At 38.2% G+C, this 24,435-nt stretch overlaps 1 protein-coding gene across 3 annotated transcripts; it reads right to left on the bottom strand.

Moving 5' to 3' along the window:
* Nucleotides 1-216: 216 nt before the first annotated feature.
* Nucleotides 217-3,329, bottom strand: LOC110897858. 3 transcript variants are annotated; one of them, XM_022144588.2, is made up of 3 exons: nt 3,017-3,329; nt 1,164-2,678; nt 217-1,053 (listed from the first exon to the last, which is right to left on the bottom strand). In XM_022144588.2, exons 2-3 carry the CDS (start codon nt 2,661-2,663, stop codon nt 721-723), a joined length of 1,833 nt encoding a protein of 610 aa, XP_022000280.1. In that variant the 5' UTR covers nt 2,664-2,678; nt 3,017-3,329; the 3' UTR covers nt 217-720. The 3 variants fall into 3 exon arrangements, with proteins under 3 accessions (XP_022000280.1, XP_022000279.1, XP_022000281.1); XM_022144587.2 differs by having other exon boundaries at nt 3,021-3,329; XM_022144589.2 differs by lacking the exon at nt 3,017-3,329 and adding an exon at nt 2,780-2,976.
* Between the last annotated feature and the right edge of the window lie 21,106 nt (nt 3,330-24,435).

Below are 24,435 nucleotides of genomic sequence, written 5' to 3'. Positions count from 1 at the left end.
GTTCGCTCAACGTTCGGTTCGTTTACAGCCCTAGCTACCGATGTGCACCTTGTTGACTTCTTGTTGGACATACATGTTTGGATGCAGACCATTAACAAATATACCTTTGAAATGTTGGGATTATATTGGTCTATAAACAAATATGCATATTTTAACAGGCCACGGTTTTTATTTTGTAATCCAAGGGATGCAAATATTTCTCCATGAGTTGCCATATGGGATATATCTTTTTTTTCTGGAAAATTCCAGTTCATCTATTCCACCAAAAACGACAGCCACACATATAAATTACAAAAGAAAAAAATACACTACAATCTCTTAAAAGAAATTAATATCACTACTTTCCCCCCAACAATATAAACAATTTGCCCTCTTCCGCGCCCCCGAATTGAACCTAACATACTAAAACCATCGAAGAAAAGACGTATACCAAACATCTGATTTCTCTTCATTTTGACCTCCCAAAATCTTGCAGCATAGGTTTGACTTTTTGGTCAAGATAAATTAAACTGCATTTCTTGTGAACTGAAAATACTAGAAAGAACACCATAGGTTGGAAGAACCGAAAGGTGTAGTTCTTCCTCTTTTGCATTTTCACAAGAACCATGGTTTATTTTATTTGCTACAAGAAGTCAAACACAATGGTCTAAAAAGTGAAAAGTCAACCTCTTCTCTATCAAGCTACCAAACAACAAATGAGCTCCCATTTTAGGGAGGGATTCATGCGCGTGACATTGGAGAAAACGGTGGGTTAACTACAAAAGTAGGCGGGATTTCATCAACATTCTTACTTGATCGTATTTTCTCACCCTCGGCCACAGCCTCAATCAAGTGTTTGACTTCATCCTCAATGAAAACTCGTAAGGAATCACATTGCAACACCTGTCTATTATTCACTTCACCACCGATGGCAATTGAGGCTTCCGTACCATGCAATATAGCAACACATATGGAAAACGCTTGTAGTGAGCTTAGTTTCGCATGAAAATCAACCGCATACTGCCCCTCCTCGGTCAACTTCATGGTCAACGCTGGTGTATTCTCTTTCGTTCCCTGTGTAACAACATTAATTAAACAACATTCAACAATAGTTTTGCAAACATCTATGTAACTATTTTAGTTCGTATTACGTTTAACGGTTTTAACTTAAGTATAAGCTTTACCTTCAAGAAAATTTCCACATGGTTCTTGTTCCCGGATTCATCTCGTTTGCCGAAAACAACGAGCGGACAACCCATATCCCACCCGCCACAATCGCAACCACCGCCTAATCTCCACCTGTCAAGCAACGGTTTGACCCTTTGACTTTCATCACTCGGCAACCCATGGTTACCCGAAGGGATCACGACGCTAACTTCAGTCGGGGTTAGATGACCCGAGTCGGTTTTTCTCTCCTGTAACACAATGGCTGCAGATTCAAGGTCCGGATGTAAATCTGCAACGGGCCATGGATTTGAAATGGGCGTATTACTTTGACCGTTGACTTTTGCTTGATCAACAACCTCATTTGACTCTTCTTGTGTAACAGATTGTCTTTGGCGTAAAAGATCGTATAACACAAACTCTGTGAGCATAGAGTTGTTAAACGCTTCCGAATTTATAATTTCTGTACATAAATAACAAGACACCTGCATTTGGGCCAACATTTGAAACTCTTTACTTCTATGATCTTTAGATCCTCGACCGCTAACGTTACTTTTTCGTCTGTTTTGAGCCATGTGAAACGTATACACCCAATTGAAACCGTCACCCGTGTTCCATTTCTTTGCCACCCAAACATCATGTGGATTTCTAACCGAAAATTCAAAATACGGTACCCCGTTTTTGTTCCTCAGCTTTAGGGACCCGCTTAGGTGAGCTGGCGAAGAAGATGACGACGCGATCGAACTACAAGAATCTTTCTTCAGCGACTGAGAGTCACGAGAATCACCTTCGGTGTTAGAGAAATCATTTAGCAACGACTTTCGTAAAGTAACATTCCGTTTGTTAACCGATGTTGGTACGTTAGGTTCTTCAACGGCAGAGCCCAAAGGACTTTTATGCGACTTTGACTTTGTGAACGGGTCAAACATTTTTCGAAAAGGACTAAAACGAGTTTTGGGACTTGTGCATTTGGATGATTCGCTTTCGGACCTTTCGGTTTTGGCTGGCGAATGAGGCATTTCTAATTTAGCAGATAAAGATTTGTTCAAAGGGATTTTACTTGAAAGATTCTCCTTCTTGATCGAACTTGCAAACGAAACTAACGAGCTATTATCTTCATCCGAACTACACAACGACTCGACTATCTCAAGCGAAAACGGAGCTGGTTTTTTTCTCGAAACCGCAATCTTTTTCCTACCTTCAGTTTCATTTTCTTTAATTCTGCTCATTCTACCTAATTCTTTCGAGCTTTGATACACCGAACCCCTTCTCGGTGCTTCATTCGCTGCTAACTTAATCGATGGAGCAGACCGACACGAAGCACTACGATAACGATTGAAGCTGATTTCCGTAAATTCTTCATTTTGACTCAAGAACACGTCGTTTCGGGACTTGGGTATCTTTCTAACCTTTTTCTTTTCGATATTCGAATGCCGAGGCGATCGAAGAACCGTTTTAGGGCTTCCATCTACCACACAATACTTCTCAAATTCCAAATTTAAATTCAAATCTTGACCCATCTACAGATCTGCAATCTTTATAACAAAACAGTCAAACACAAGTCAAACTTCAGCCAAAAAAACAAAAAAAAAAAAACACAATAGTATAACACACAACAGTCAAGAACAAGATTTACCCATATTTTACAAATCTGAAACAGTTACACTAATTAATGAGCAAAATCATATTATCATAAGCATAAAGATTTGATTTTTAGCACACTGCAGCTAATTCTAACAGTGCATGAGGCTCCAGATGTTGAAAATGTTTGAAATGCCAACAAAGATCTCATTGAGGCAAAGTATCAAACAGGTGGAAGACATAATAATAAGAAAGAAGGAAAATGATTAAAAAGGGTGATATGATTTCATACATACTCTTGCATTTGAAGGCAACTTAAGCAGCAATGATTGTTTGGAGATCTGGCAGTACCCCACCAGATCTTAAAGAGTAAACCCTAAGTCTCCCAAAACACATTTTCACTCACTTCATAAAGATCTTCAAGTGCAATCACAATGTAGGTAAATTAGATGTGGGTGTGAGTAAAAGGGGGAAACACAATGAATACTAATAATCAAACACATAACAAAAGTGAACTCATCAGTGAGTGTTTGTGTGTGTGTGTGTGTGTGAGAGAGAGAGAGAGAGAGAGAGAGAGGGGGGGGGGGGGAATGCCTTTGGAGAGAGGGTTGCTTCTGCTACTGTTGATAGTTTTTTTTTTTAATATTTCTCTTAATCTTTTACTATATGTATGTATATTTCTGTAATTTATGTATAGTTTTGTGTGTGATCTCACAGTTTGATAATAAGACACAGAGAGTGAGAGACAGAGAGCTGCCATGCTTTGAGGTTATGTCTGCTAAAAGCATCTTCTTTCTTTTGACTACTTTAAAATTTATTTTCAGTTTAAACTAGATTTATGATTAAACACCTTGTAGATCCCTAATTATGCAAATTAACCCTTAGGGTTATGTAAACATATGCGGGACGGGTAATTGGGACCGAATTCCACGTAGGAAAATGCAAGACTCTAGATCGGGATGGGAATGAAGATAATCTCGATTAGGATAAGAATTTGTGAAGACCGTCCCTGTATCGATGTTGCCAAAATCTTCATCCTAAATTGCTTGTCCTGAAGGTGTTCTAAACACATACGGGATGGGCGATCGGGATATATTAAAAAAAGTATAGTATATATGTCTTGGGTAGTGGTGTTTATATGTATGTGATAACATTTATTTTCTTTTATTAGTTTTAAATAGAGACGTTATAACAACTTTACCATTTTGTATTTTTTTTTCAATACATAAATTCAAATGCGTCTAGTTTGTATACACACAATTTATGTGAGTTTTAGTTCTGTAAGATAATAAAGAGGGGAAAAGACTTAACACACCGTTGAAGAGAAAGTAATACATAGATAAAAGTCAATGGTCCAACGATAAATATTTTTAGTTTGTTTTATTTACTTTGATTGTGTTCAATGATATTATAATCATTGTCTTTTTAGTTAAATTTAAATTTAATTAAATTCTCATTATTAAGAGTTGTAAGTATCAAATAAATTATGACATACACATATATATAACGGGCTCTATAATAATAGAAATACAGAAATACATATATAGGAAAATAAGTACAATTTCATATACCGTTCTAAACTTTTAACATATCATATCTACTTAAATTATGTTTTGACAACCATTACGTACTAAAATTTATGATTTGTGTGTAGTATTTCGTAAATTTAACTAATGACATATGAATCCCCTAAAAATATAGGTTTCCCTAATAATATATTTTGTAGCCTAAACCATACATTATTAAAATTAAAAGTCACTCAAAAAAGGAAAGGTGAGCATAACAATAAGCAAATAAATTTATGGGTAAGGGGTTAAATGGACGATCTTCAAACCTTTGAAGGGTTCTATGGATATCTATAAATAACCAAAGTCGATTTCATAAATAATAAATTGCAAGTGCTAATTGACGTAAGACACGGGTAGCCTTTCCAATGGTATCCTAATTTTAATATAACAATATTTTATTTATTATTAATATAAACAACTATAAATAAACTCCAATTTAAATAGGTGAAACAAGTTTATAGGTAGGATCCATTGTATATAGTATGTATTGGTATGGATTTTTGAAAACCCCAAAATATAAAAATTAAAATAGGGATTTGGATGTCTATTTGTTGACATGGTTATAACAAAAGCAATAAATAAATGGGATATTTGATTTAAATAATCTTAACTTTCACTATTTAATAAATAACACTTCTAACGTATAAATTATGCCACACTACTTTCAACTTTCAATTTATTTTCTTCTGGCACTCTCAAATTAATTAAACCTTAGCCCAGTTAGATAACGTCATATGCCATGTCACTAAACACGTGCCGCATCAGATAACACGTCACCAAAAAGCCACACCAACTGACACGTAAACAAAAAAGTGTCATGTCAGATGCCACATCAGCAAAAAAAGCCATGTCATATACTATATCATCAAAAAACTAACTGGGTTAGGATTTAGTTAGTTTAGGAGTGCTAGAGGAAAATAAGTTGAAAGTTGAGAGTGACGTGATACAATTCGTAAGTTAAGAATGTTATCGGCCCAATGGTGAAAGTTGACGTTATTTAAAACCAATATCCTTAAATAAATAAATATATTTTTTTTATAAAACTTTCTCTCAGTTGTGCTTATAGGTTACTATCTTTATTTGTGTGTATATGAGCCAATTGTGATGAGTTATTTGATAAAAAGTTCTCAACTTCAAAAATAACCATAAACAACCTCAACTATTAACATATTGGTCTCCAATGGCCCTAATTAACGCCGTTACTCGCCGGTCGCCGCAAAAACGTTTTGGCCGGAAAAAGGTTCCTAAAGGTCAGATCTAAGGTTACAAAGAGGTTTACACCGAAAATATTGAGTTTTCCGGCCAAAAAGGAGTTTTTCGACGACCTCATTAATTGGGGCTTTTACTAGTAAAAGGTTCCTAAAGGTCCAATTTAAGGTTACAAAGAGGTCTGAGTCGAAAATGTTGAGATTTCCGGCCAAAAAGGAGTTTTACGGCGACCTCAGTAATTGAGGTTTTAACTAGAAAAAGGCTCATAAAGGTCCGATCTAAGGTTGCAAAGAGGTTCGGGACGAAAATGTTGAGTTTTCTGGCTAAAAACGTTTTTTCCGGCTACCAACGACTAATGGCGTTAGGGTTCCGTTAGTCAGGGTTCATTGGAGGCCAACATGTTAATAGTTGGGAATGTTAGGGGTTATTTTTTAAGTTATGACCGTTGACGACTAACGATGAATAGTTGAGATTATTAAAGTCCAATACTCCATGTTCTATTTATAAAATTGTAATTACCATTATACAATTTATCTATACTATATTATAATGCATGAGGGAGGGGTATTTTAAGATACCCAAAAATAAGAACTTTTCCCGCGTGATGCGGCGGGGGCGTATATTAACTTACTAGTAGGGTTACATATTTTAACTTACTAGTAGGGTGCCCGCGCGATACGGCGGGGGCGACCCTTTGCATTGCGGCACTCGTTTCTGGTAGTTTTCTATTCGTATAATATGTATGATAACATTATTGTGGTGGATACATGTCATAAGTGTTACACATATGTAAAGTTTTGTTTTTTTATAAAAATTAATAATCAAAAGACAAAAAATATTGTTTTTTATAAAAATTAATAATCAAAAGACAAAAAATAAAAGATAAGTTGTTATAATTGTAAAGTTTTTTTTATTGGTTAAATTATAAAGTATAATTTTATTTATTAAAGTTCATTACTTTTTTTTAAATATCCACATATTACTCATCAAATAAACTTTAAGTTTAAAATTTTCGTTTTTATAAAAAAATAGTATTTGACTCGTAAGTACGTTTTAGACCTTTAACTTAAATTGTTAAATTTTGTTTTTTACAGATTTAAAAAAAATTATATTTTTATAAAATTTCAAGAACTGATTTTATAAACTTTATATCCTACTAAATTCAAATTTTTAGTTCCTAACTAATCTTATCTATATGAGTCTACTTTTAACTTATAATCCCTAAAAAAATGCAAAACAATCTACTATGTATCTAGTCAAGTTGGTAAAGAATTATTTTGAAACTGACTAATATTATCTATAACAATATAGTTAAACTTATAATTCCTAAAAATTTGCAAAACAATTTTGTATTTATCTAGTAATGATTGTAAATTTCTAGAGTATTTTATTTATATTACTTGTTACAAAAAAATGCTTTTAAAATAATTATTTTTTTATAAAAATAAAATATTTTGTTTATAAATAAAGTAAAAAACTAATTTACACATGTAAAGTTTCATTTTTTAATAAAAAAATAATAATCAAATGAGAAAAACTGAAAGATAAGTTGTTCTAGTTGTAAAGTAAGTTTATTTTGTTGGTTAAATGATAAAGTTTATAATTTTATTATTTAAAGTTCATAATTTTTTTTAAATATCCACATTGTACTCATCCAATAAACTTAAAGTTTAATTTCTTTTATAAAAATAAAAAATAGCAGTTGACTCGTAAGTACGTTTTACACCTTTAACTTTAATTGTTAAATTTCGTTTATATACATATATATATATATATATATAATTTAAAAATAATTTTTATAAAAAAATAGGATGTTAAGAGTTTATATCTTGATTAACTTTATCTCATAGTAAGTTCAGTTTTTTAGTTTAGCTTTAAAGTTTATTACTTTATTATTTTTTAATTAAGAAATACGTATTATTAGATTAATATCCAAGAATAACTGCAGTATTTTATGATTTCAGTTTGACTATATCTAACTGCAATATCTATTTATTGCAACTTTAGGATATTAACTTATATAAGCTCAGTTGACTTGTAAATTTAGGATACTAACTTTAATTTGAACTTTATTAATATGGCCCTGCATTATATTAACACAAAAAAAATAAAGTTCAAATATAAAATAAACTTTATTCATACGTCTAGATCAAATATAACAACTGAAAATGAAAAAAAAAAACACTTGACAGATTTCATATTAGACTGCATGAAATCCGTTCCGCTTCTAAATTGAGACTCGAGGTATTTTTAATCGGGTTTTTTGGTTTGTGCTTGAATCAGCAGTATCTTCTAATTCTTTTTCTTTGTTATCGTCCTCAGAATCGTCTGAATTAATAACCTCACTCCATTTCCATTCAGAGAGTCTCTTGGATCTCTTCCTTTGAGTCTCAAACTTCTGATCAGTAAAAGGACAAAAATTTAATACAAAAGGTAAAAAAAAAAGATTAAATAAACATTAAAATTACCTCTTCACTAAATTCACGTTGAAGATTAGTCATGTATGGACTAAGCATTGCACCATAAGAAATAATATCAACACTTTTATCACCATCATCCTGCAATAAAACACACATATAATAACATAACGAACATATTAATATGAAAGATTTACACAAAAATAATACTTAAAGCCAACAAAATCAATACCTTAGAAGCTTGTTCGACAACTGGGTTGTTTAAATTGACATGTTCATCATGCAACTGAATCTGAAAAATCAAATAAGTTAACATTCACAAAAAGTAAATAAATGAAAACAATTATTCACTGCTGCGATATAATAGAACTGACCTTAGAATTTTCAATCTCGCATACTTGATTTTTCGCAACAATTGAATTCAGAACTGGATCCATTTTTTAACTTTGTTTAGCAATAGATACATGGGTTTTATTGCTATGTATTTATAGTAGTAACAATAGAAGTGCATTAGGGTTTAATTTTAGATTTGCCACCCCTTTATTTAGGAAGTTTGTTGTGGTTAGTTTTAAGTTTTTATAAGACATATCTAAGTATAGATATTAGGCAATTTTAATCAAATAAAATGTGACACATAATATCTTCATTTTATGTTACGGTACTTTTAATTCTTTTTTGTTTTTGTTTGCATAGATGGAGCCCATCTTTGTAGATTAGGCGCATTAGATCACAAGTATTAATTACTTGTACATTATAGCATTATCGAATTGTACCTTTTAATCCGTGCGTCGATATTGAACAAGACAACTATCAAAACGTCGACAAAAATGTGTAGGTCATCATGCTATCTTTGGAATTTTTTTAAACAATATAGTTTATAAGATATGTTAAGAATACGTAAAAAATTATAAGTTTGTTGTGCAGGGGTGAATTGTAACTAATTATCTATAATTTTGTTAAAACATGAGGATTTAAGTGTAACAAGTTTAGGGGCTAAAAAATAAATATTATTTAAAAGACCAAACTACCCTCATTTTAGGGGTCTTTTTATAAATAAAGGGGGGGGGGGTTCTTATTTTTTGGGTATCTTAAAATACCCCTCCCTCATGCATTATAATATAGTATAGATACAAATCAATCTTGTTTTAAATATTAACAAACTATGGGAAGGATCATGGGAAAACTCATTTAACTGAAAATTAAAAAATATATGAAAAATACGTTGCCAACCGTAAGGAAAAAAACGATGTATCACACATATTACACATGTGTAATAGTATTTTTTTTCCAATTTTTTATGACGCATATATGCATTATAAACAAAATAAAATTTGAGAAAAATAAAACGTACTATTACTGTCACACCCCCAAAATACCACCTAGGGAATGTCCCTGCTAGGCGTGTGACATACCAATAACGAGCCACTAATCACATTGAACCCATACAATTTTCCAAATGAAATCATCACTTATTAAATACAAGTTTCAACAATAAGTTTAATTAAAACCCAACATGTTCAGCGGAAGCATATAGCAAACCAAAGTTAAACCGTTTCAAAACCAATGAAATCTATCCATAGTTCGGTCACATGAATCCATCCAGTACGACCCATGACCACTCCTGCTACTCCAGACAGCAAGTTTCCAAATCCAAGATACCTAACGACCTGCGAGCATGCAACAAGTGTATCAGACAACGCTGGTGAGTTCATAGCTTTACAAAAACGTTGGTTACCAAGTGTTTAGTTAATCCATTGAATTTAATTCCGAAAGTAATGTTGAAAACAATGTTGATAATACCCCAATACAAGACGGCTTCTGATTATTTTGCCCTTTCTCCAATGCTCCTATCAAAGCATTGGTCATGACTAGGTCATTAGTTCAACACCCGTCCTCCCAGATACGGGGTGAGGTTGCCAAACCTAAGTAGCGCTACTAACTAATACCATGTTACCTCCCCGGTAACCAAACAACACGGAGGGACTTTAAAGGTGATAGGAATAGTATATTATCCAACATTCCCGTTTTTACCCAAAAGACTTATCCCTCCCCGGGATACCCACTGACTGTCCCAACCACTGGGACGCATGCTCAAAAGTAATGAACTCACCTTCGATTGCTCGGTATGGTTAATTACTTTATTATCAGTTGACCAAGCACGTCCTATCATAGTTTATTAATAACAATCAGTTTCGTACCCGTATTGAATCCCGTACTTTTATCACATAGTACACACGTTACACTCAAGGGTTATGCACCTAATTATACGCATTAGAATAGTCAACTACGTCAAGCATTAACCAAGTTATCACAGTTTATCCACGTAACAGATTTTCGCAATCACATAAGTCACAAACTCATGTGCACAATGTACAAGTCATAATTAGTATAGTCCGTACACAAATCGTAGCAAGTATTCCTATCAACACACACTCACATTACAAATTAACACCCAATAACATCCATCATGTAACCCACTGTTTAATCTAATACCAATACTAATCCTGTCGGCCCAACTTAGCCCCCTCCCCCGGCCCATGATGACATAATCTTCTAATAACTGTTTGTGTATGAGACGAGTGGGTGATCTGTCACACCCCGATTTCCACGTGTATCACCGGTGGGCCCGGTGGGGGATTATCGTGACGTAGTTGGCAACAATATAGTCAAACCACAATATATAAATGCACAGCGGAAGCATAAAGATAAATATAATTCAACCATTTACTGTAACATCAAATGTATCACAAGTAGTTGAATAGTATCCACAGGATGGATCAAAATAAATAAAAATGTAGTTCAAGACATCAAGCTTGCGAGGCTTCTTAACGATGCTATGGAGCTAATGCCAGCCAATTACGTGTAGTACCTGCACTTAATCTTTTTGGGAAAATACGTCAGTTTACACTGGTAAATACATTCAACCGACTCTTTTGTAAAAAGTTTAATAAAATTGATTTGAATGCACGAGGCACAAATTCTTTTATAACTTAGGAGAATTATTTAAAATTTATAATCTTGTGAACGAATTACATGTTCCTTCTTTGCGTTCAGTAGCCCGGATCGTGCCGGGTTAAAGATCAATAGACACACCACATTTGCGTAAAACCGAGGCGGGTAAACCATCGGCTACGTCTTTTAGTAGTATAGACATCAACCGGGTGTACGCCTACACCCGGGTGTCGAGGTCGTGGCCATTTCGTAAAATGATGCCAAGGATATCCGGGACATGGTCATTAACCCCCCAAAGGCTTTTAAGTAACAAGACTGTTTAAATGAGCCGATCAAACTATTCAATTAACCACCTAAGCGATGGAATTATTTGATGCTCAATCAAGCGGTATTTTATATACCGTAACCCAAGCCCGTATAAGGGAAAATAAGTTAAAAGTATTTACCTTTGCAATGTATATTCCTTAATCAATTAAGTCACTGATATCTTTTACTGGGGCTCCTTATTCTGGAACGAAGGTTTTAAAATAACCTATTAGAATCCTAACGGGTCTTTATATTAGCCGTAGCCTAGACCGGTTAGTTTCGAGGGATAAATACGGTTTAATCGCGTGAAAGGCGAAAATCGAGAATGGAATGTGATTCTGACCCAACAAGTCCGGAGACTTGTTTTATATGGGTTTAATATTCACATTCTGGATTTTGGGGTCAAAATGATATAGTTTGACCCGTATTGGCTAATTTATGTAAACTAGTTACATAAGCCGAACCGTGCGCGCAATAGGCGCAACGGGTAACCGTAGGAGTCCTACACTGTTTTCCTAAGTCAATATACTTTAAAGAGGTTGTGATATCAGTAGGATACCTTCCATAATGCCCGTAACGAGTTTTAGTTCATTATACGCCCCGTAGGGGTTTTCCGGTCATTTTAAGGACTTTTAAAGGGTTTTCTGAGTTCTACAGGAAACCTGAGGTTCCCGATCAGTTTAATAAGTCCAAAATATCTTATTTACTATTTAAAATCAGTAGCAACTGGAATCGGGTCAAAAGACCTTGTAGAACTCAAGTTTTGGCCGAAAAGGGCATATTCGGTATTTACCGAACCGTAGCCATAACCGCAGGTTATGAGCAAGGTAAAAATAATTAAAAATCTTTAAAAATCCCAAAATATTATTTTATAACAGTGGGTAAAAGTTTTGATGACGAAATCATGGTTTAGATAGTCGTTATGTTAGTTGCGCCGTTTATTACCAAAGTTTACTTTAATTGCGCTTTTTAGCATATCTTCCATTCTAGACCTCGGATTGACGGGAAACCTTAAGGACATGCTTATAATTTAGTAAGCAAGGTTATGGCCCGCTCACGTGTCCGAAATACTCGTTTTATTATAAAAAGGGCGTTACGGTCAACTTTTAGGCGATTAACGGAAATGCGTAAAAGACTCGGACAAACAATGAACCGGTCACAGAGGGTTATACCATCATGTAACCTGGTCCTAAGAGAGTCCTAAGGCATATCTACATTGTACTAAAACGGGTCAGAACTGAAGTCAAAGCAAAAGTCAAACTTTTGCGACATTCGGCTCCGAACCGGGTTAATATAGCAAATGACCGAATCAAACGAGTCTCGACAAGTTTATATACTCATTATCATGTTTTATGATCATCAAAACAGGTTTCATAGCATATACATTACAGATTATGCAAGAATCGCAAAAATGACATTCTGTTGACTTTTTAAGCATTCGTTTGACTCGAAATTTGAACTAGTTAGAGTGGTGATCATGGGGAACCCTTTCAGAGGTTTATTACCCACATAAACACCAACACATAACTACCTTTGATTCGACATAAGACTGAGCCATTAAGGATTTATCTTGAAGTCAAACCCTAGTTACGACGGTTTGATTTCTAGCCATTTTACTAAGTAATACTAAATCACAAAGGATCTAAACGACTTACAGAAGCTTGAACACGAAATAGGATGCTAGAGTAAAGCTTGGAAGCTCCAGAGATGATCAAGAGAAGTGTTGGTGGTGTGGTGAAACTTATGTACACAACATGCCTATTTATAGTGCAAGACAAGCTCCTAGATCATCACACATTGGTCTACAAGTGATCATGGATGATGGGCAGGTGTCCTAAGGTGTTATGGGTCGAGTAGGGGGCACCCATACTTCACTTATTGCTCATTTGATCCTTCACAAGTTCAAAAGGCATGCAAGTCCAAGGTTTCTGCATCTGGGCGTCCCACGCGGCCCGCATGGAAGAACCATGCATCTTGTACGCGGGCCGCCTGAAGGTTTAAATCAGAAGCGTGAAAACAGAAGGCTCGCGGCCCGCCTCAACTTAGCCCAAAATGTAACGCGGCCCGCGAGAGGGTTATTTTCCAAAGATTTTAAATCTTTTGTAATGATTGCCTAAATCTTGGTAATTAATAACGAAATCTTTGGTATTTATTAACCTGACCTTTCGGGTTTGAAGGGGTAACTTTGCGGTTTGGCCCTCGATTATTTACAACTAAGGGTCTCATGTTATTTACCCGCATTGTTAAGTCCCCGGTTAGTTTATTAATTATTTGGAAAGCCTTAACTTTCAGTGCTGACGCTTTTAGTCCTCCTCGTACGAATTTGATCATAACTTTCTCGTTTTAAAACGGAACTTCGTGGAATTTGTACAGTACATTTTAGTGAGCGTATTTAACTGTTACAAAGCCTCGGGTACGTCAAAGGGTCACTCAGAGGTATAATTAAACATGTTGACACAGTTAACCCCCGCAGCTTGTAATCTCCCACTTTCTTCCGCATTTACTCAAACAAATAGGGGTATTTCTCTTTCATCGTGGATTCAACTTCCCAGGTGAATTCGGGACCTCTCCTGGCATCCCATTTAACTTTAACTATTGGCACATGTTTTCTTCGGAGCTTTTTCACCTGTCGGTCTTCAATCGACAAAGGCTTCTCCACAAACTTCAAGCTCTCATCTATATGCACATCTGTGTGTGGGATCACCAATGAGTCATCAGCGAAACACTTCTTTAGATTGCAGATGTGGAACACATTATGAATTCCATTGAGCTCTTCTGGTAAGTTCAACTTGTAGGCAACTGACCCGACACGTTCGATAACCTCGAAAGGTCCTATGTATCTCGGGCTCAGTTTACCCTTCTTACCGAAACGCATCACCCCTTTCCAGGGTGATACTTTTAGCAGCACTTTTTCACCTACCTCGAAGTGAAAATCCTTACGCTTTGGATCAGCGTAGCTTTTCTGCCTATCACGGGCAGCCTTGAGACGTTCCCGGATCTGGACAATCTTGTCCGTTGTCTCGAAAACTATCTCTGGTCCTGATAATTGGACCTCTCCCACTTCCGCCCAGCAAACAGGCGATCTACACTTCCTACCGTATAAAGCCTCGAAAGGCGCAGCCTTTATGCTGGTGTGGTAGCTATTGTTGTAGGAGAATTCGATTAGGGGCAGGTTCTTATCCCAACTACCACCTAGATCGATAGCACATGCTCGCAGCATGTCTTCTAACGTTTGAATAGTACGCTCACTCTGACCGTCTGTCTGAGGATGGTAAGCCGTACTAAAGTTCAAACGTGTGCCCAAAGATTGTTGGAAACTCTTCCAGAAATGAGACGTGTATCTAGTATCTCGATCAGAGATAATAGACACAGGTATGCCATGTAAGGCGATAATCTTATCAACATATAACTGGGCCAATGTATCGGAGCTATAAGTCTCCTTGATGGGTAAGAAATGAGCTGACTTAGTCAGTCTATCGACTATAACCCATATTGTGTCGTTTCCCTTGCTCGTTTTTGGTAACTTGGTGATAAAGTCCATAGTTACACACTCCCATTTCCATTCAGGAAGTTCATGCTGTTGTAGCAAACCAGATGGTTTTTGATGCTCAGCTTTGACTTGCGCACAAGTCAAGCATTTGGCTACATAGGCGGCTACAGACTTTTTCAAGCTTATCCACCAATAGTTTGCCTTTAAATCCTGATACATTTTGTCTGCTCCAGGATGGACAGAATATTTGGAGCTATGGGCTTCCTGGAGGATAACATCTCGTAGTCCTCCATAAATAGGAACCCATATCCACCCATTCAATCTCAAAAGTCCATCCTTGTGAAGAGTTAACTGCTCCTCAGTTACTCCCAACTTTTCCTTAGGATAATTAGCTTCCAACACAGCCTCTCGCTGTGCAGCTAATATCCTTTCAATCAAGTTATTCTTTACTTCCATCCTCCTCGCATTGATGGGGATGGGTTTCATCCTTTCTTTCCGGCTCAAGGCATCAGCGACTACATTCGCTTTGCCAGGATGGTACCTGATCTCACAATCATAATCATTCAAGGTTTCCATCCAACGGCGTTGCCTCATGTTTAGCTCTTTTTGGTTGAACAAATGTTGGAGGATTTTGTGATCTGAATAGATCACAAACTTGATTCCATATAAATAATGCCTCCACAGTTTTAGTGCGAATACAACGACACCCAGCTCCAAGTCATGGGTGGTGTAATTCTTTTCGTGCACTTTCAACTGTCTTGAAGCATAAGCAATCACCTTGCCTTTCTGCATGAGCACACACCCCATGCCAGTGTGTGACGCGTCGCAGTAGACTACGAACTCTTCGGTACCTTCCGGTAGCGTCAACACAGGAGCGTTGCTCAGCCTTTGTTTCAAAATATCAAAGGATTCTTGCTGTTTAGGGCCCCAAATAAACTTTTCCTTCTTCTTGGTTAGAGAAGTTAAGGGCGCAGCAATCCTTGAGAAATTCTCGATGAATCTTCTGTAGTATCTTGCCAATCCTAGGAAACTACGGATCTCTGTGGGCGTCTTTGGCTCTTGCCAATTCATGACCGCCTCTACCTTAGCGGGATCCACCTGGATACCACGCTCGCTTACGACGTATCCAAGAAATTGGACTTCTCTTAGCCAGAATTCACACTTGGAGAATTTGGCATAGAGTTTCTCGCGATGTAGCAATTTGAGAATACATCGTAGGTGTTTCTCATGGTCAGCTTCGTTCTTTGAATAGATGAGGATGTCGTCGATGAATACGATGACGAATTTGTCTAAATATGGCTTACAGACGCGATTCATGAGGTCCATGAACGCAGCCGGTGCATTTGTGAGCCCAAAAGGCATCACCAGGAACTCGTAGTGACCGTAGCGAGTCCTAAATGCTGTTTTGTGTACGTCTTCATCTTTGACCTTCAGCTGATGGTAGCCCGACCTTAAGTCGATCTTTGAGAAATAGCTAGCCCCTTGCAATTGGTCAAACAAATCGTCGATTCTTGGCAATGGGTATCTATTCTTGATCGTGACTTTATTAAGTTCACGATAATCGATGCACAGACGCATCGATCCGTCCTTTTTCTTTACAAACAGGACAGGTGCTCCCCAGGGAGACGAACTAGGCTTGATGAAACCTTTTGCTAACAGTTCATCTAGTTGGGTCCTCAGTTCCTTCATTTCAGTGGGTGCTAGTCTGTAGGGTGCTCTAGCAATGGGAGCTGCTCCAGGGATGTTATCTATTCTGAATTCCACCTGCCTATCTGGTGGCAACCCAGGTAGGTCTTCGGGGAAAACTTCTGGATACTCCGAAATGACAGGAATGTCCTCTATCCTTGGTTTGGGTTCTTCAATAATCACTTGTGCCATGTAGATGACACATCCTCTTTTTAAGCACCTAGAAGCCTTGAGCATAGATACATTCTCAGGCAGTCCATACTGCGTATCCCCTCGAATGGTGAGCGATTCACCAGTCGGGGTTTTTAGCAAAATCTGTTTCTTATTGCAGACGATCTGGGCCTGGTTGTGCGACAACCAGTCCATGCCCAGAACGATGTCAAAACCAGCTAGATTAAAGGGAAGTAGAGATAGAGGAAAAGAACGGTTCTTAATGGATATCATACATCCCTCTAATATAGTGGAGACGGTTTCTACAGTGCCGTCTGCTAGCTCTACTTCGTATTTCACATTTAGGGTTCTGATAGGCATGTTTAGCAGTTTGCAAAATTTTTGGTCTACGAAGGATTTATCAGCTCCTGAATCGAACAGTACTCTTGCAAAAATATTATTCACGAGAAAAGTACCTGTTATTACGTTGTCGTCTTGCAGGGCTTCCTTCACATCCATTTTGAAGACTCTAGCGTTATTCTTTTTGGGTTCTTCAGTCTTCTTGGCGAACTTGGGGCAGTTGCTCCTGATGTGCCCCTTCTCACTACAGTTGTAGCAGGTCGCGTCTTTAATTTTCTTACAGTCCACAGTCTTATGATCTTTGGACTTGCATAGTCCACAAGTATGCGTCTTTGACTGAGACTGCGAGTTCGGCCCAAACCTGCACTTCCCAAAGTGGAATTTTTGGCAGTTTTTGCATTTGGGCTTCTCTCTCGATTGTTGCCCATCCTTTCTCGACTCGCCCCCTCTCTTGCCATCACCGTTTCCACGGTGTTTCTTTCCTGACCTTCGCGAGGTATCATCCTCACGCTTTCTCTTTTCGGCCTCTTTGTTCCTCTGCGATCTCAATCGGACCGCGTCCATCGTGAGGGACAAAGAGAGGTCAGTCACGGACCTGAAGGTCGTTGGCCGAGAGGCCTTCACACTAGCCTTTATCGCGGGTTCTAACCCCCCGATAAAACGAGCAATCCTCCTTGGTTCCGGGGTGACTAGATAAGGAACCAAGCGAGACATCGTATTGAAGCTCGTCAAATAGGCCTGGCAGTCCAGATTTGTCATCACCAATGACACAAAATCGGACTCTATTTTCTCCACCTCATGCTGAGGGCAGTAATTTTCCCTGATGAGAGAAACGAATTCCTCCCACGTCATGCTGTAAAGTACAGCTTTTCCTGAGGCTTGAACCAGTGCCCTCCACCAAGCTAGGGCCTCGCCCTTAAATGACTGAGACACAAACTTCACTACATCCCTTTCAGCGCAGCCACTGATGTCCACTACTGTGTCCATCTCGTCCAACCATGTCATACATTCGACAGCACCCTTCTCCCCCGTAAAGTCTCGGGGTTTACAAGATACGAAGTACTTGTATGTGCAGCCCCTGGCGCGGGAAGCATCAGTATACTCCCGTTCGCGACGAACACTATTTTCATTCGACGAGTGATTGTCGTCGTCTTTCTTGGGCTTGGATGAGTGTTTATCGTCGTCCTTCTTAGGTTTGGATAGTGGTTTGCTGTGGGATTTTGATTGTGTCTTGGGCTTTGATGGTGGCTTGGAAACTGTTCTGCTTCGGGATTCTGTATATTGTCGATCTAGAGCTGCTTGCACAGCATTGTCGACAAGGGCCTTGAGTTGAGCGCCCGTTAGGTTTATTTGGGCATTATCATACTCATCTTCATTTGTATGACTACTTCCTTCATTAGGATTCGCCATAGTAGCTGGTATCTGCTGCAGAAAATAATGAAAATTCTATTTAGGAGTTTATCATTGAATTGTCTTTTATGGCAATTCATTAACCATGGTATTGAAGACCATATTTGGTTAATTTGTTACTCACCTTACATTTAGGATTTGAACATACTTATCCTAATCACAATTAATATTGCTAGTGGCATAAAAGCCTAGTCACGAGGACGTTATTATAATATTAGCCGAGATTACAGAGAATCAAGGGATGAAGGTTTGAACCGTAGTCCTTTTACTCCTTCTGACAGGGAGCCCTAAACCACCACTGTCTTTTGTCTTATTATGACAGCAATTATGGCCCGTAGGTACTACATCATTAACGGATGTTTGATAATTTGGCCCTTAGGCACTACATCACTTATGGATGTTTAACAAGTGATCATCTTTATTGATGATTCTACCCATGATCTATTAGATCATTAATTTGGGGTTTGGGATCCTTTAAAGGATTCTTGTATAAGAATGACGTGTGCGATTTTAACGAATCACATCTGTCATGATTTGTTAACATGCCTACAGAGGTTAACAGGGAATCAGAATCTTTTAAATTAGGTCTTACCATCTTGGCCGGATCTTAAAAGACACCTGGCTAGGTTTCACTCTGAAGATTCTTTATTTAGGCAGATCAAATTAAAAGGAATGGTTTTGATTTATTTCATATATAGTGATAACAAAATGAAATTCATAATATAACATTCCATAATTTTAATACGATCACACACCGCCCTAAACGGGACTTTTAAATAGTACATACCTACATAGAGGTTTAAAATAAGTGACAAGTCCACGCAGGGACTAATACAAGATAAGTGTCCATGTAAGGACTAAAAGATAAGTCCACGTAGGGACTGAAATACGATAAATGTCCACGCAGGGACTTCTTTTAAAATAACATTACATTAGAACATACATAAGGACTAATGGTCACGTTTCTTCTTCTTGCCCTTCAGTAGGTTTGCTAAGCCCTTGAGGAATCCTCGGTGGCTCTTACGTTCTTCCTCGAAGTCTCTTTCCACACGGCTCAAACGGTGGAGTATTTCTTCTTGTTCAGGAGGAGAGAAACGTGGTTGTGGCGCCTGTTGCGGAACTGGAGGTCTGGGAGGTGCTGGATACCCATGTGCTGAGTAGTCCGGTACTCCCATGTTCCCATGAGCTCCGTCGGGATAACGTGCATTATACCTAGCCGACACCACATATGGGTCGCGCTCATAATTGTAGTTGTAATGTGCTTGTGATGACGGTTCGAACGGGTTGTAAGCCGTTGGACCCGTGTAAGCAGGTATGGGTTGGTCATACCCAAATGGTGGCGAATTTGGTGCAGCTGGTGCGGAGTTCGCCTCCTGTACAGGACTTGAAGGTCCTTCTTCTTGTAGTGGCGGATAGTGGCTACTACTAGAGTGTCGAGGGGTGCTGAAGTGGAAATCCCCTCCTCCTCGTGTGGACATACGAGCATTTGTCCTCCTACGCCTTGGCGGATCAGGCATTACTGGTTGTGCCGGTGGCGGAGGTGGTGGCGTAACTTCCACGAAGCGTGAATCCTCGGAGGGATCTTGCGGATGTCGCGGTTGTTGTGATGTCTGCTGAGGTGGTGTGTAGTACCACTCATGTCGGTCAAACAACGCTTGGAAGCTATCTGGTCCCTGATAGGGTGTGCCATGGAAGGATGACCCATCAGAGACTTCTATTGGATGCGTGGGCGTACCACGAGCAGGTTCTGTCGGATCAGTATCCTCGTCCATATGATCTTCGGAGAAGTGGTCTTGCGGCCCTAACGGAACAAATCCTGGAGGTTCCTGGATGTAGTCAGCTGGATTAAACTGACCTCTGAAGTATGGAGTAGGGTCGTCAAAATTTCGGTGCGATACCGAACGTTGTAGAGGTATGAAGGAGGGTTGCGGGTTGTTGGGATCATTTTCTGAATTTGGCCCGAATGAGTGCCGGTATGATGGCGTCGAGCTATGCGAGGTGGAATGCCTCGCAGGTTCATAAAGGTCTCTTCGCCTTTGCGGCTCTTCACTCCTTGTGGTCGAAGGAGCTCGCGTATTTGAAGGTCCGGCTTCGTGATCGTGATGAGTAACGATCTCTCCTCTGCCTCTTCTTCCCCTTCCTTTACCTCGGAAAATCACTGGCGGCATATTTCCTGCTTTATAAAACTTTAAATACCAATAATAAAAGAAAAGACAAAATTGGAATAACAATTCGAATTTGTCCTAAGTTCTTGTCTAGACTCAAGCATGTGCAATTGTGTCACTGAGATTAAACACATTAGGATAGTGTTTAATTCACTCAATGTTGGCTCTGATACCAACCTGTCACACCCCGATTTCCACGTGTATCACCGGTGGGCCCGGTGGGGGATTATCGTGACGTAGTTGGCAACAATATAGTCAAACCACAATATATAAATGCACAGCGGAAGCATAAAGATAAATATAATTCAACCATTTACTGTAACATCAAATGTATCACAAGTAGTTGAATAGTATCCACAGGATGGATCAAAATAAATAAAAATGTAGTTCAACAGATAAGACATCAAGCTTGCGAGGCTTCTTAACGATGCTATGGAGCTAATGCCAGCCAATTACGTGTAGTACCTGCACTTAATCTTTTTGGGAAAATACGTCAGTTTACACTGGTAAATACATTCAACCGACTCTTTTGTAAAAAGTTTAATAAAATTGATTTGAATGCACGAGGCACAAATTCTTTTATAACTTGGGAGAATTATTTAAAATTTATAATCTTGTGAACGAATTATATGTTCCTTCTTTGCGTTCAGTAGCCCGGACCGTGCCGGGTTAAAGACCAATAGACACACCACATTTGCGTAAAACCGAGGCGGGTAAACCATCGGCTACGTCTTTTAGTAGTATAGACATCAACCGGGTGTACGCCTACACCCGGGTGTCGAGGTCGTGGCCATTTCGTAAAATGATGCCAAGGATATCCGGGACATGGTCATTAATCCCCCAAAGGCTTTTAAGTAACAAGACTGTTTAAATGAGCCTATCAAACTATTCAATTAACCACCTAAGCGATGGAATTATTTGATGCTCAATCAAGCGGTATTTTATATACCGTAACCCAAGCCCGTATAAGGGAAAATAAGTTAAAAGTATTTACCTTTGCAATGTATATTCCTTAATCAATTAAGTCACTGATATCTTTTACTGAGGCTCCTTATTCTGGAACGAAGGTTTTAAAATAACCTATTAGAATCCTAACGGGTCTTTATATTAGCCGTAGCCTAGACCGGTTAGTTTCGAGGGATAGATACGGTTTAATCGCGTGAAAGGCGAAAATCGAGAATGGAATGTGATTCTGACCCAACAAGTCCGGAGACTTGTTTTATATGGGTTTAATATTCACATTCTGGATTTTGGGGTCAAAATGATATAGTTTGACCCGTATTGGCTAATTTATGTAAACTAGTTACATAAGCCGAACCGTGCGCGCAATAGGCGCAACGGGTAACCGTAGGAGTCCTACACTGTTTTCCTAAGTCAATATACTTTAAAGAGGTTGTGGTATCAGTAGGATACCTTCCATAATGCCCGTAACGAGTTTTAGTTCATTATACGCCCCGTAGGGGTTTTCCGGTCATTTTAAGGACTTTTAAAGGGTTTTCTGAGTTCTACAGGAAACCTGAGGTTCCCGATCAGTTTAATAAGTCTAAAATATCTTAATTATTATTTAAAATCAGTAGCAACTGGAATCGGGTCAAAAGACCTTGTAGAACTCAAGTTTTGGCCGAAAAGGGCATATTCGGTATTTACCGAACCGTAGCCATAACCGCAGGTTATGAGCAAGGTAAAAATAATTAAAAATCTTTAAAAATCCCAAAATATTATTTTATAACAGTGGGTAAAAGTTTTGGTGACGAAATCATGGTTTAGATAGTCGTTATGCTACTTGCGCCGTTTATTACCAAAGTTTACTTTAATTGCGCTTTTTAGCATATCTTCCATTCTAGACCTCGGATTGACGTGAAACTTTAAGGACATGCTTATAATTTAGTAAGCAAGGTTATGGTCCGCTCACGTGTCCGAAATACTCGTTTTATTATAAAAAGGGCGTTATGGTCAACTTTTAGGCGATTAACGGAAATGCGTAAAAGACTCGGACAAACAATGAACCGGTCACAGAGGGTTATACCATCATGTAACCTGGTCCTAAGAGAGTCCTAAGGCATATCTACATTGTACTAAAACGGGTCAGAACTGAAGTCAAAGCAAAAGTCAAACTTTTGCGACATTCGGCTCCGAACCGGGTTAATATAGCAAATGACCGAATCAAACGAGTCTCGACAAGTTTATATACTCATTATCATGTTTTATGATCATCAAAACAGGTTTCATAGCATATACATTACAGATTATGCAAGAATCACAAAAATGACATTCTGTTGACTTTTTAAGCATTCGTTTGACTCGAAATTTGAACTAGTTAGAGTGGTGATCATGGGGAACCCTTTCAGAGGTTTATTACCCACATAAACACCAACACATAACTACCTTTGATTCGACATAAGACTGAGCCATTAAGGATTTATCTTGAAGTCAAACCGTAGTTACGACGGTTTGATTTCTAGCCATTTTACTAAGTAATACTAAATCACAAAGGATCTAAACGACTTACAGAAGCTTGAACACGAAATAGGATGCTAGAGTAAAGCTTGGAAGCTCCAGAGATGATCAAGAGAAATGTTGGTGGTGTGGTGAAACTTATGTACACAACATGCCTATTTATAGTGCAAGACAAGCTCCTAGATCATCACACATTGGTCTACAAGTGATCATGGATGATGGGCAGGTGTCCTAAGGTGTTATGGGTCGAGTAGGGGGCACCCATACTTCACTTATTGCTCATTTGATCCTTCACAAGTTCAAAAGGCATGCAAGTCCAAGGTTTCTGCATCTGGGCGTCCCACGCGGCCCGCATGGAAGAACCATGCATCTTGTACGCGGGCCGCCTGAAGGTTTAAATCAGACGCGTGAAAACAGAAGGCTCGCGGCCCCCTCAACTTAGCCCAAAATGTAACGCGGCCCGCGAGAGGGTTATTTTCCAAAGATTTTAAATCTTTTGTAATGATTGCCTAAATCTTGGTAATTAATAACGAAATCTTTGGTATTTATTAACCTGACCTTTCGGGTTTGAAGGGGTAACTTTGCGGTTTGGCCCTCGATTATTTACAACTAAGGGTCTCATGTTATTTACCCGCATTGTTAAGTCCCTGGTTAGTTTATTAATTATTTGGGAAGCCTTAACTTTCAGTGCTGACGCTTTTAGTCCTCCTCGTACGAATTTGATCATAACTTTCTCGTTTTAAAACGGAACTTCGCGGAATTTGTACAGTACATTTTAGTGAGCGTATTTAACTGTTACAAAGCCTCGGGTACGTCAAAGGGTCACTCAGAGGTATAATTAAACATGTTGACACTGTTAACCCCCGCAGCTTGTAATCTCCCACTTTCTTCCGCATTTCGCTTCCGTACGATCCATGATTTATTCGTTTGAAGGTACGAGCACCATTTAGGGTTACTATACAGTATACTTACCCTTGTCTGACATTTATAACCCTCGAATTTATATACTTTCAAGTTTTGTCAACATTAGTCCTTTATTAAATATAATACGCCCCGTGTAACTTAAGACACGTGTCAATACATTATTGGACACAAAATTTCGAGGTGTTACATGATCCAACGAAACCTATTTGAACTAACTATGCAGCCCATTTAGTAAACCAATATTCATGCATTAACAAACCAATATCATTTAACCAAGAATCCAGTTAACCAATATTCACATGCCATTAATTCGTACTCATGCATTAACAAACCATTAACTAAACTAAATCATGAAAACTTTACACGTTACTTGCTCAAACTAATATCAATACATAACAAGAATTATCCAACTCGAGTGGGAGGCCCAGACTATGTGTAAGTGGGTTCTGTTTGTGTGATCCAGCAAAGCATTCGGCCCGGGTTTATTGTGCAATTGATACGATGCAACGGTTTATTTGTTTATTATGCAAGTTAATTTATACTAGTCGTAACCAGGAGATTAGTTACAAGTTTTATAGTCAATACACCCCAATTAACCAGTTACCAAACCAACTCCC

This window comes from Helianthus annuus, chromosome 13, assembly GCF_002127325.2.
Source record: "Helianthus annuus cultivar XRQ/B chromosome 13, HanXRQr2.0-SUNRISE, whole genome shotgun sequence".
NCBI lineage: Eukaryota > Viridiplantae > Streptophyta > Magnoliopsida > Asterales > Asteraceae > Helianthus > Helianthus annuus.
This window is presented reverse-complemented; position numbering and strand designations above follow the sequence as displayed.

Bases quoted from the DNA above. Each gene is read 5' to 3' on its own strand.
- LOC110897858 (XM_022144588.2), bottom strand. From the start codon at position 2,663: ATGGGTCAAGATTTGAATTTAAATTTGGAATTTGAGAAGTATTGTGTG. The intron at 1,054-1,163 runs GTAAAGCTTATA...GTTGTTACACAG, and splicing joins ATGTGGAAATTTTCTTGAAG to GGAACGAAAGAGAATACACC.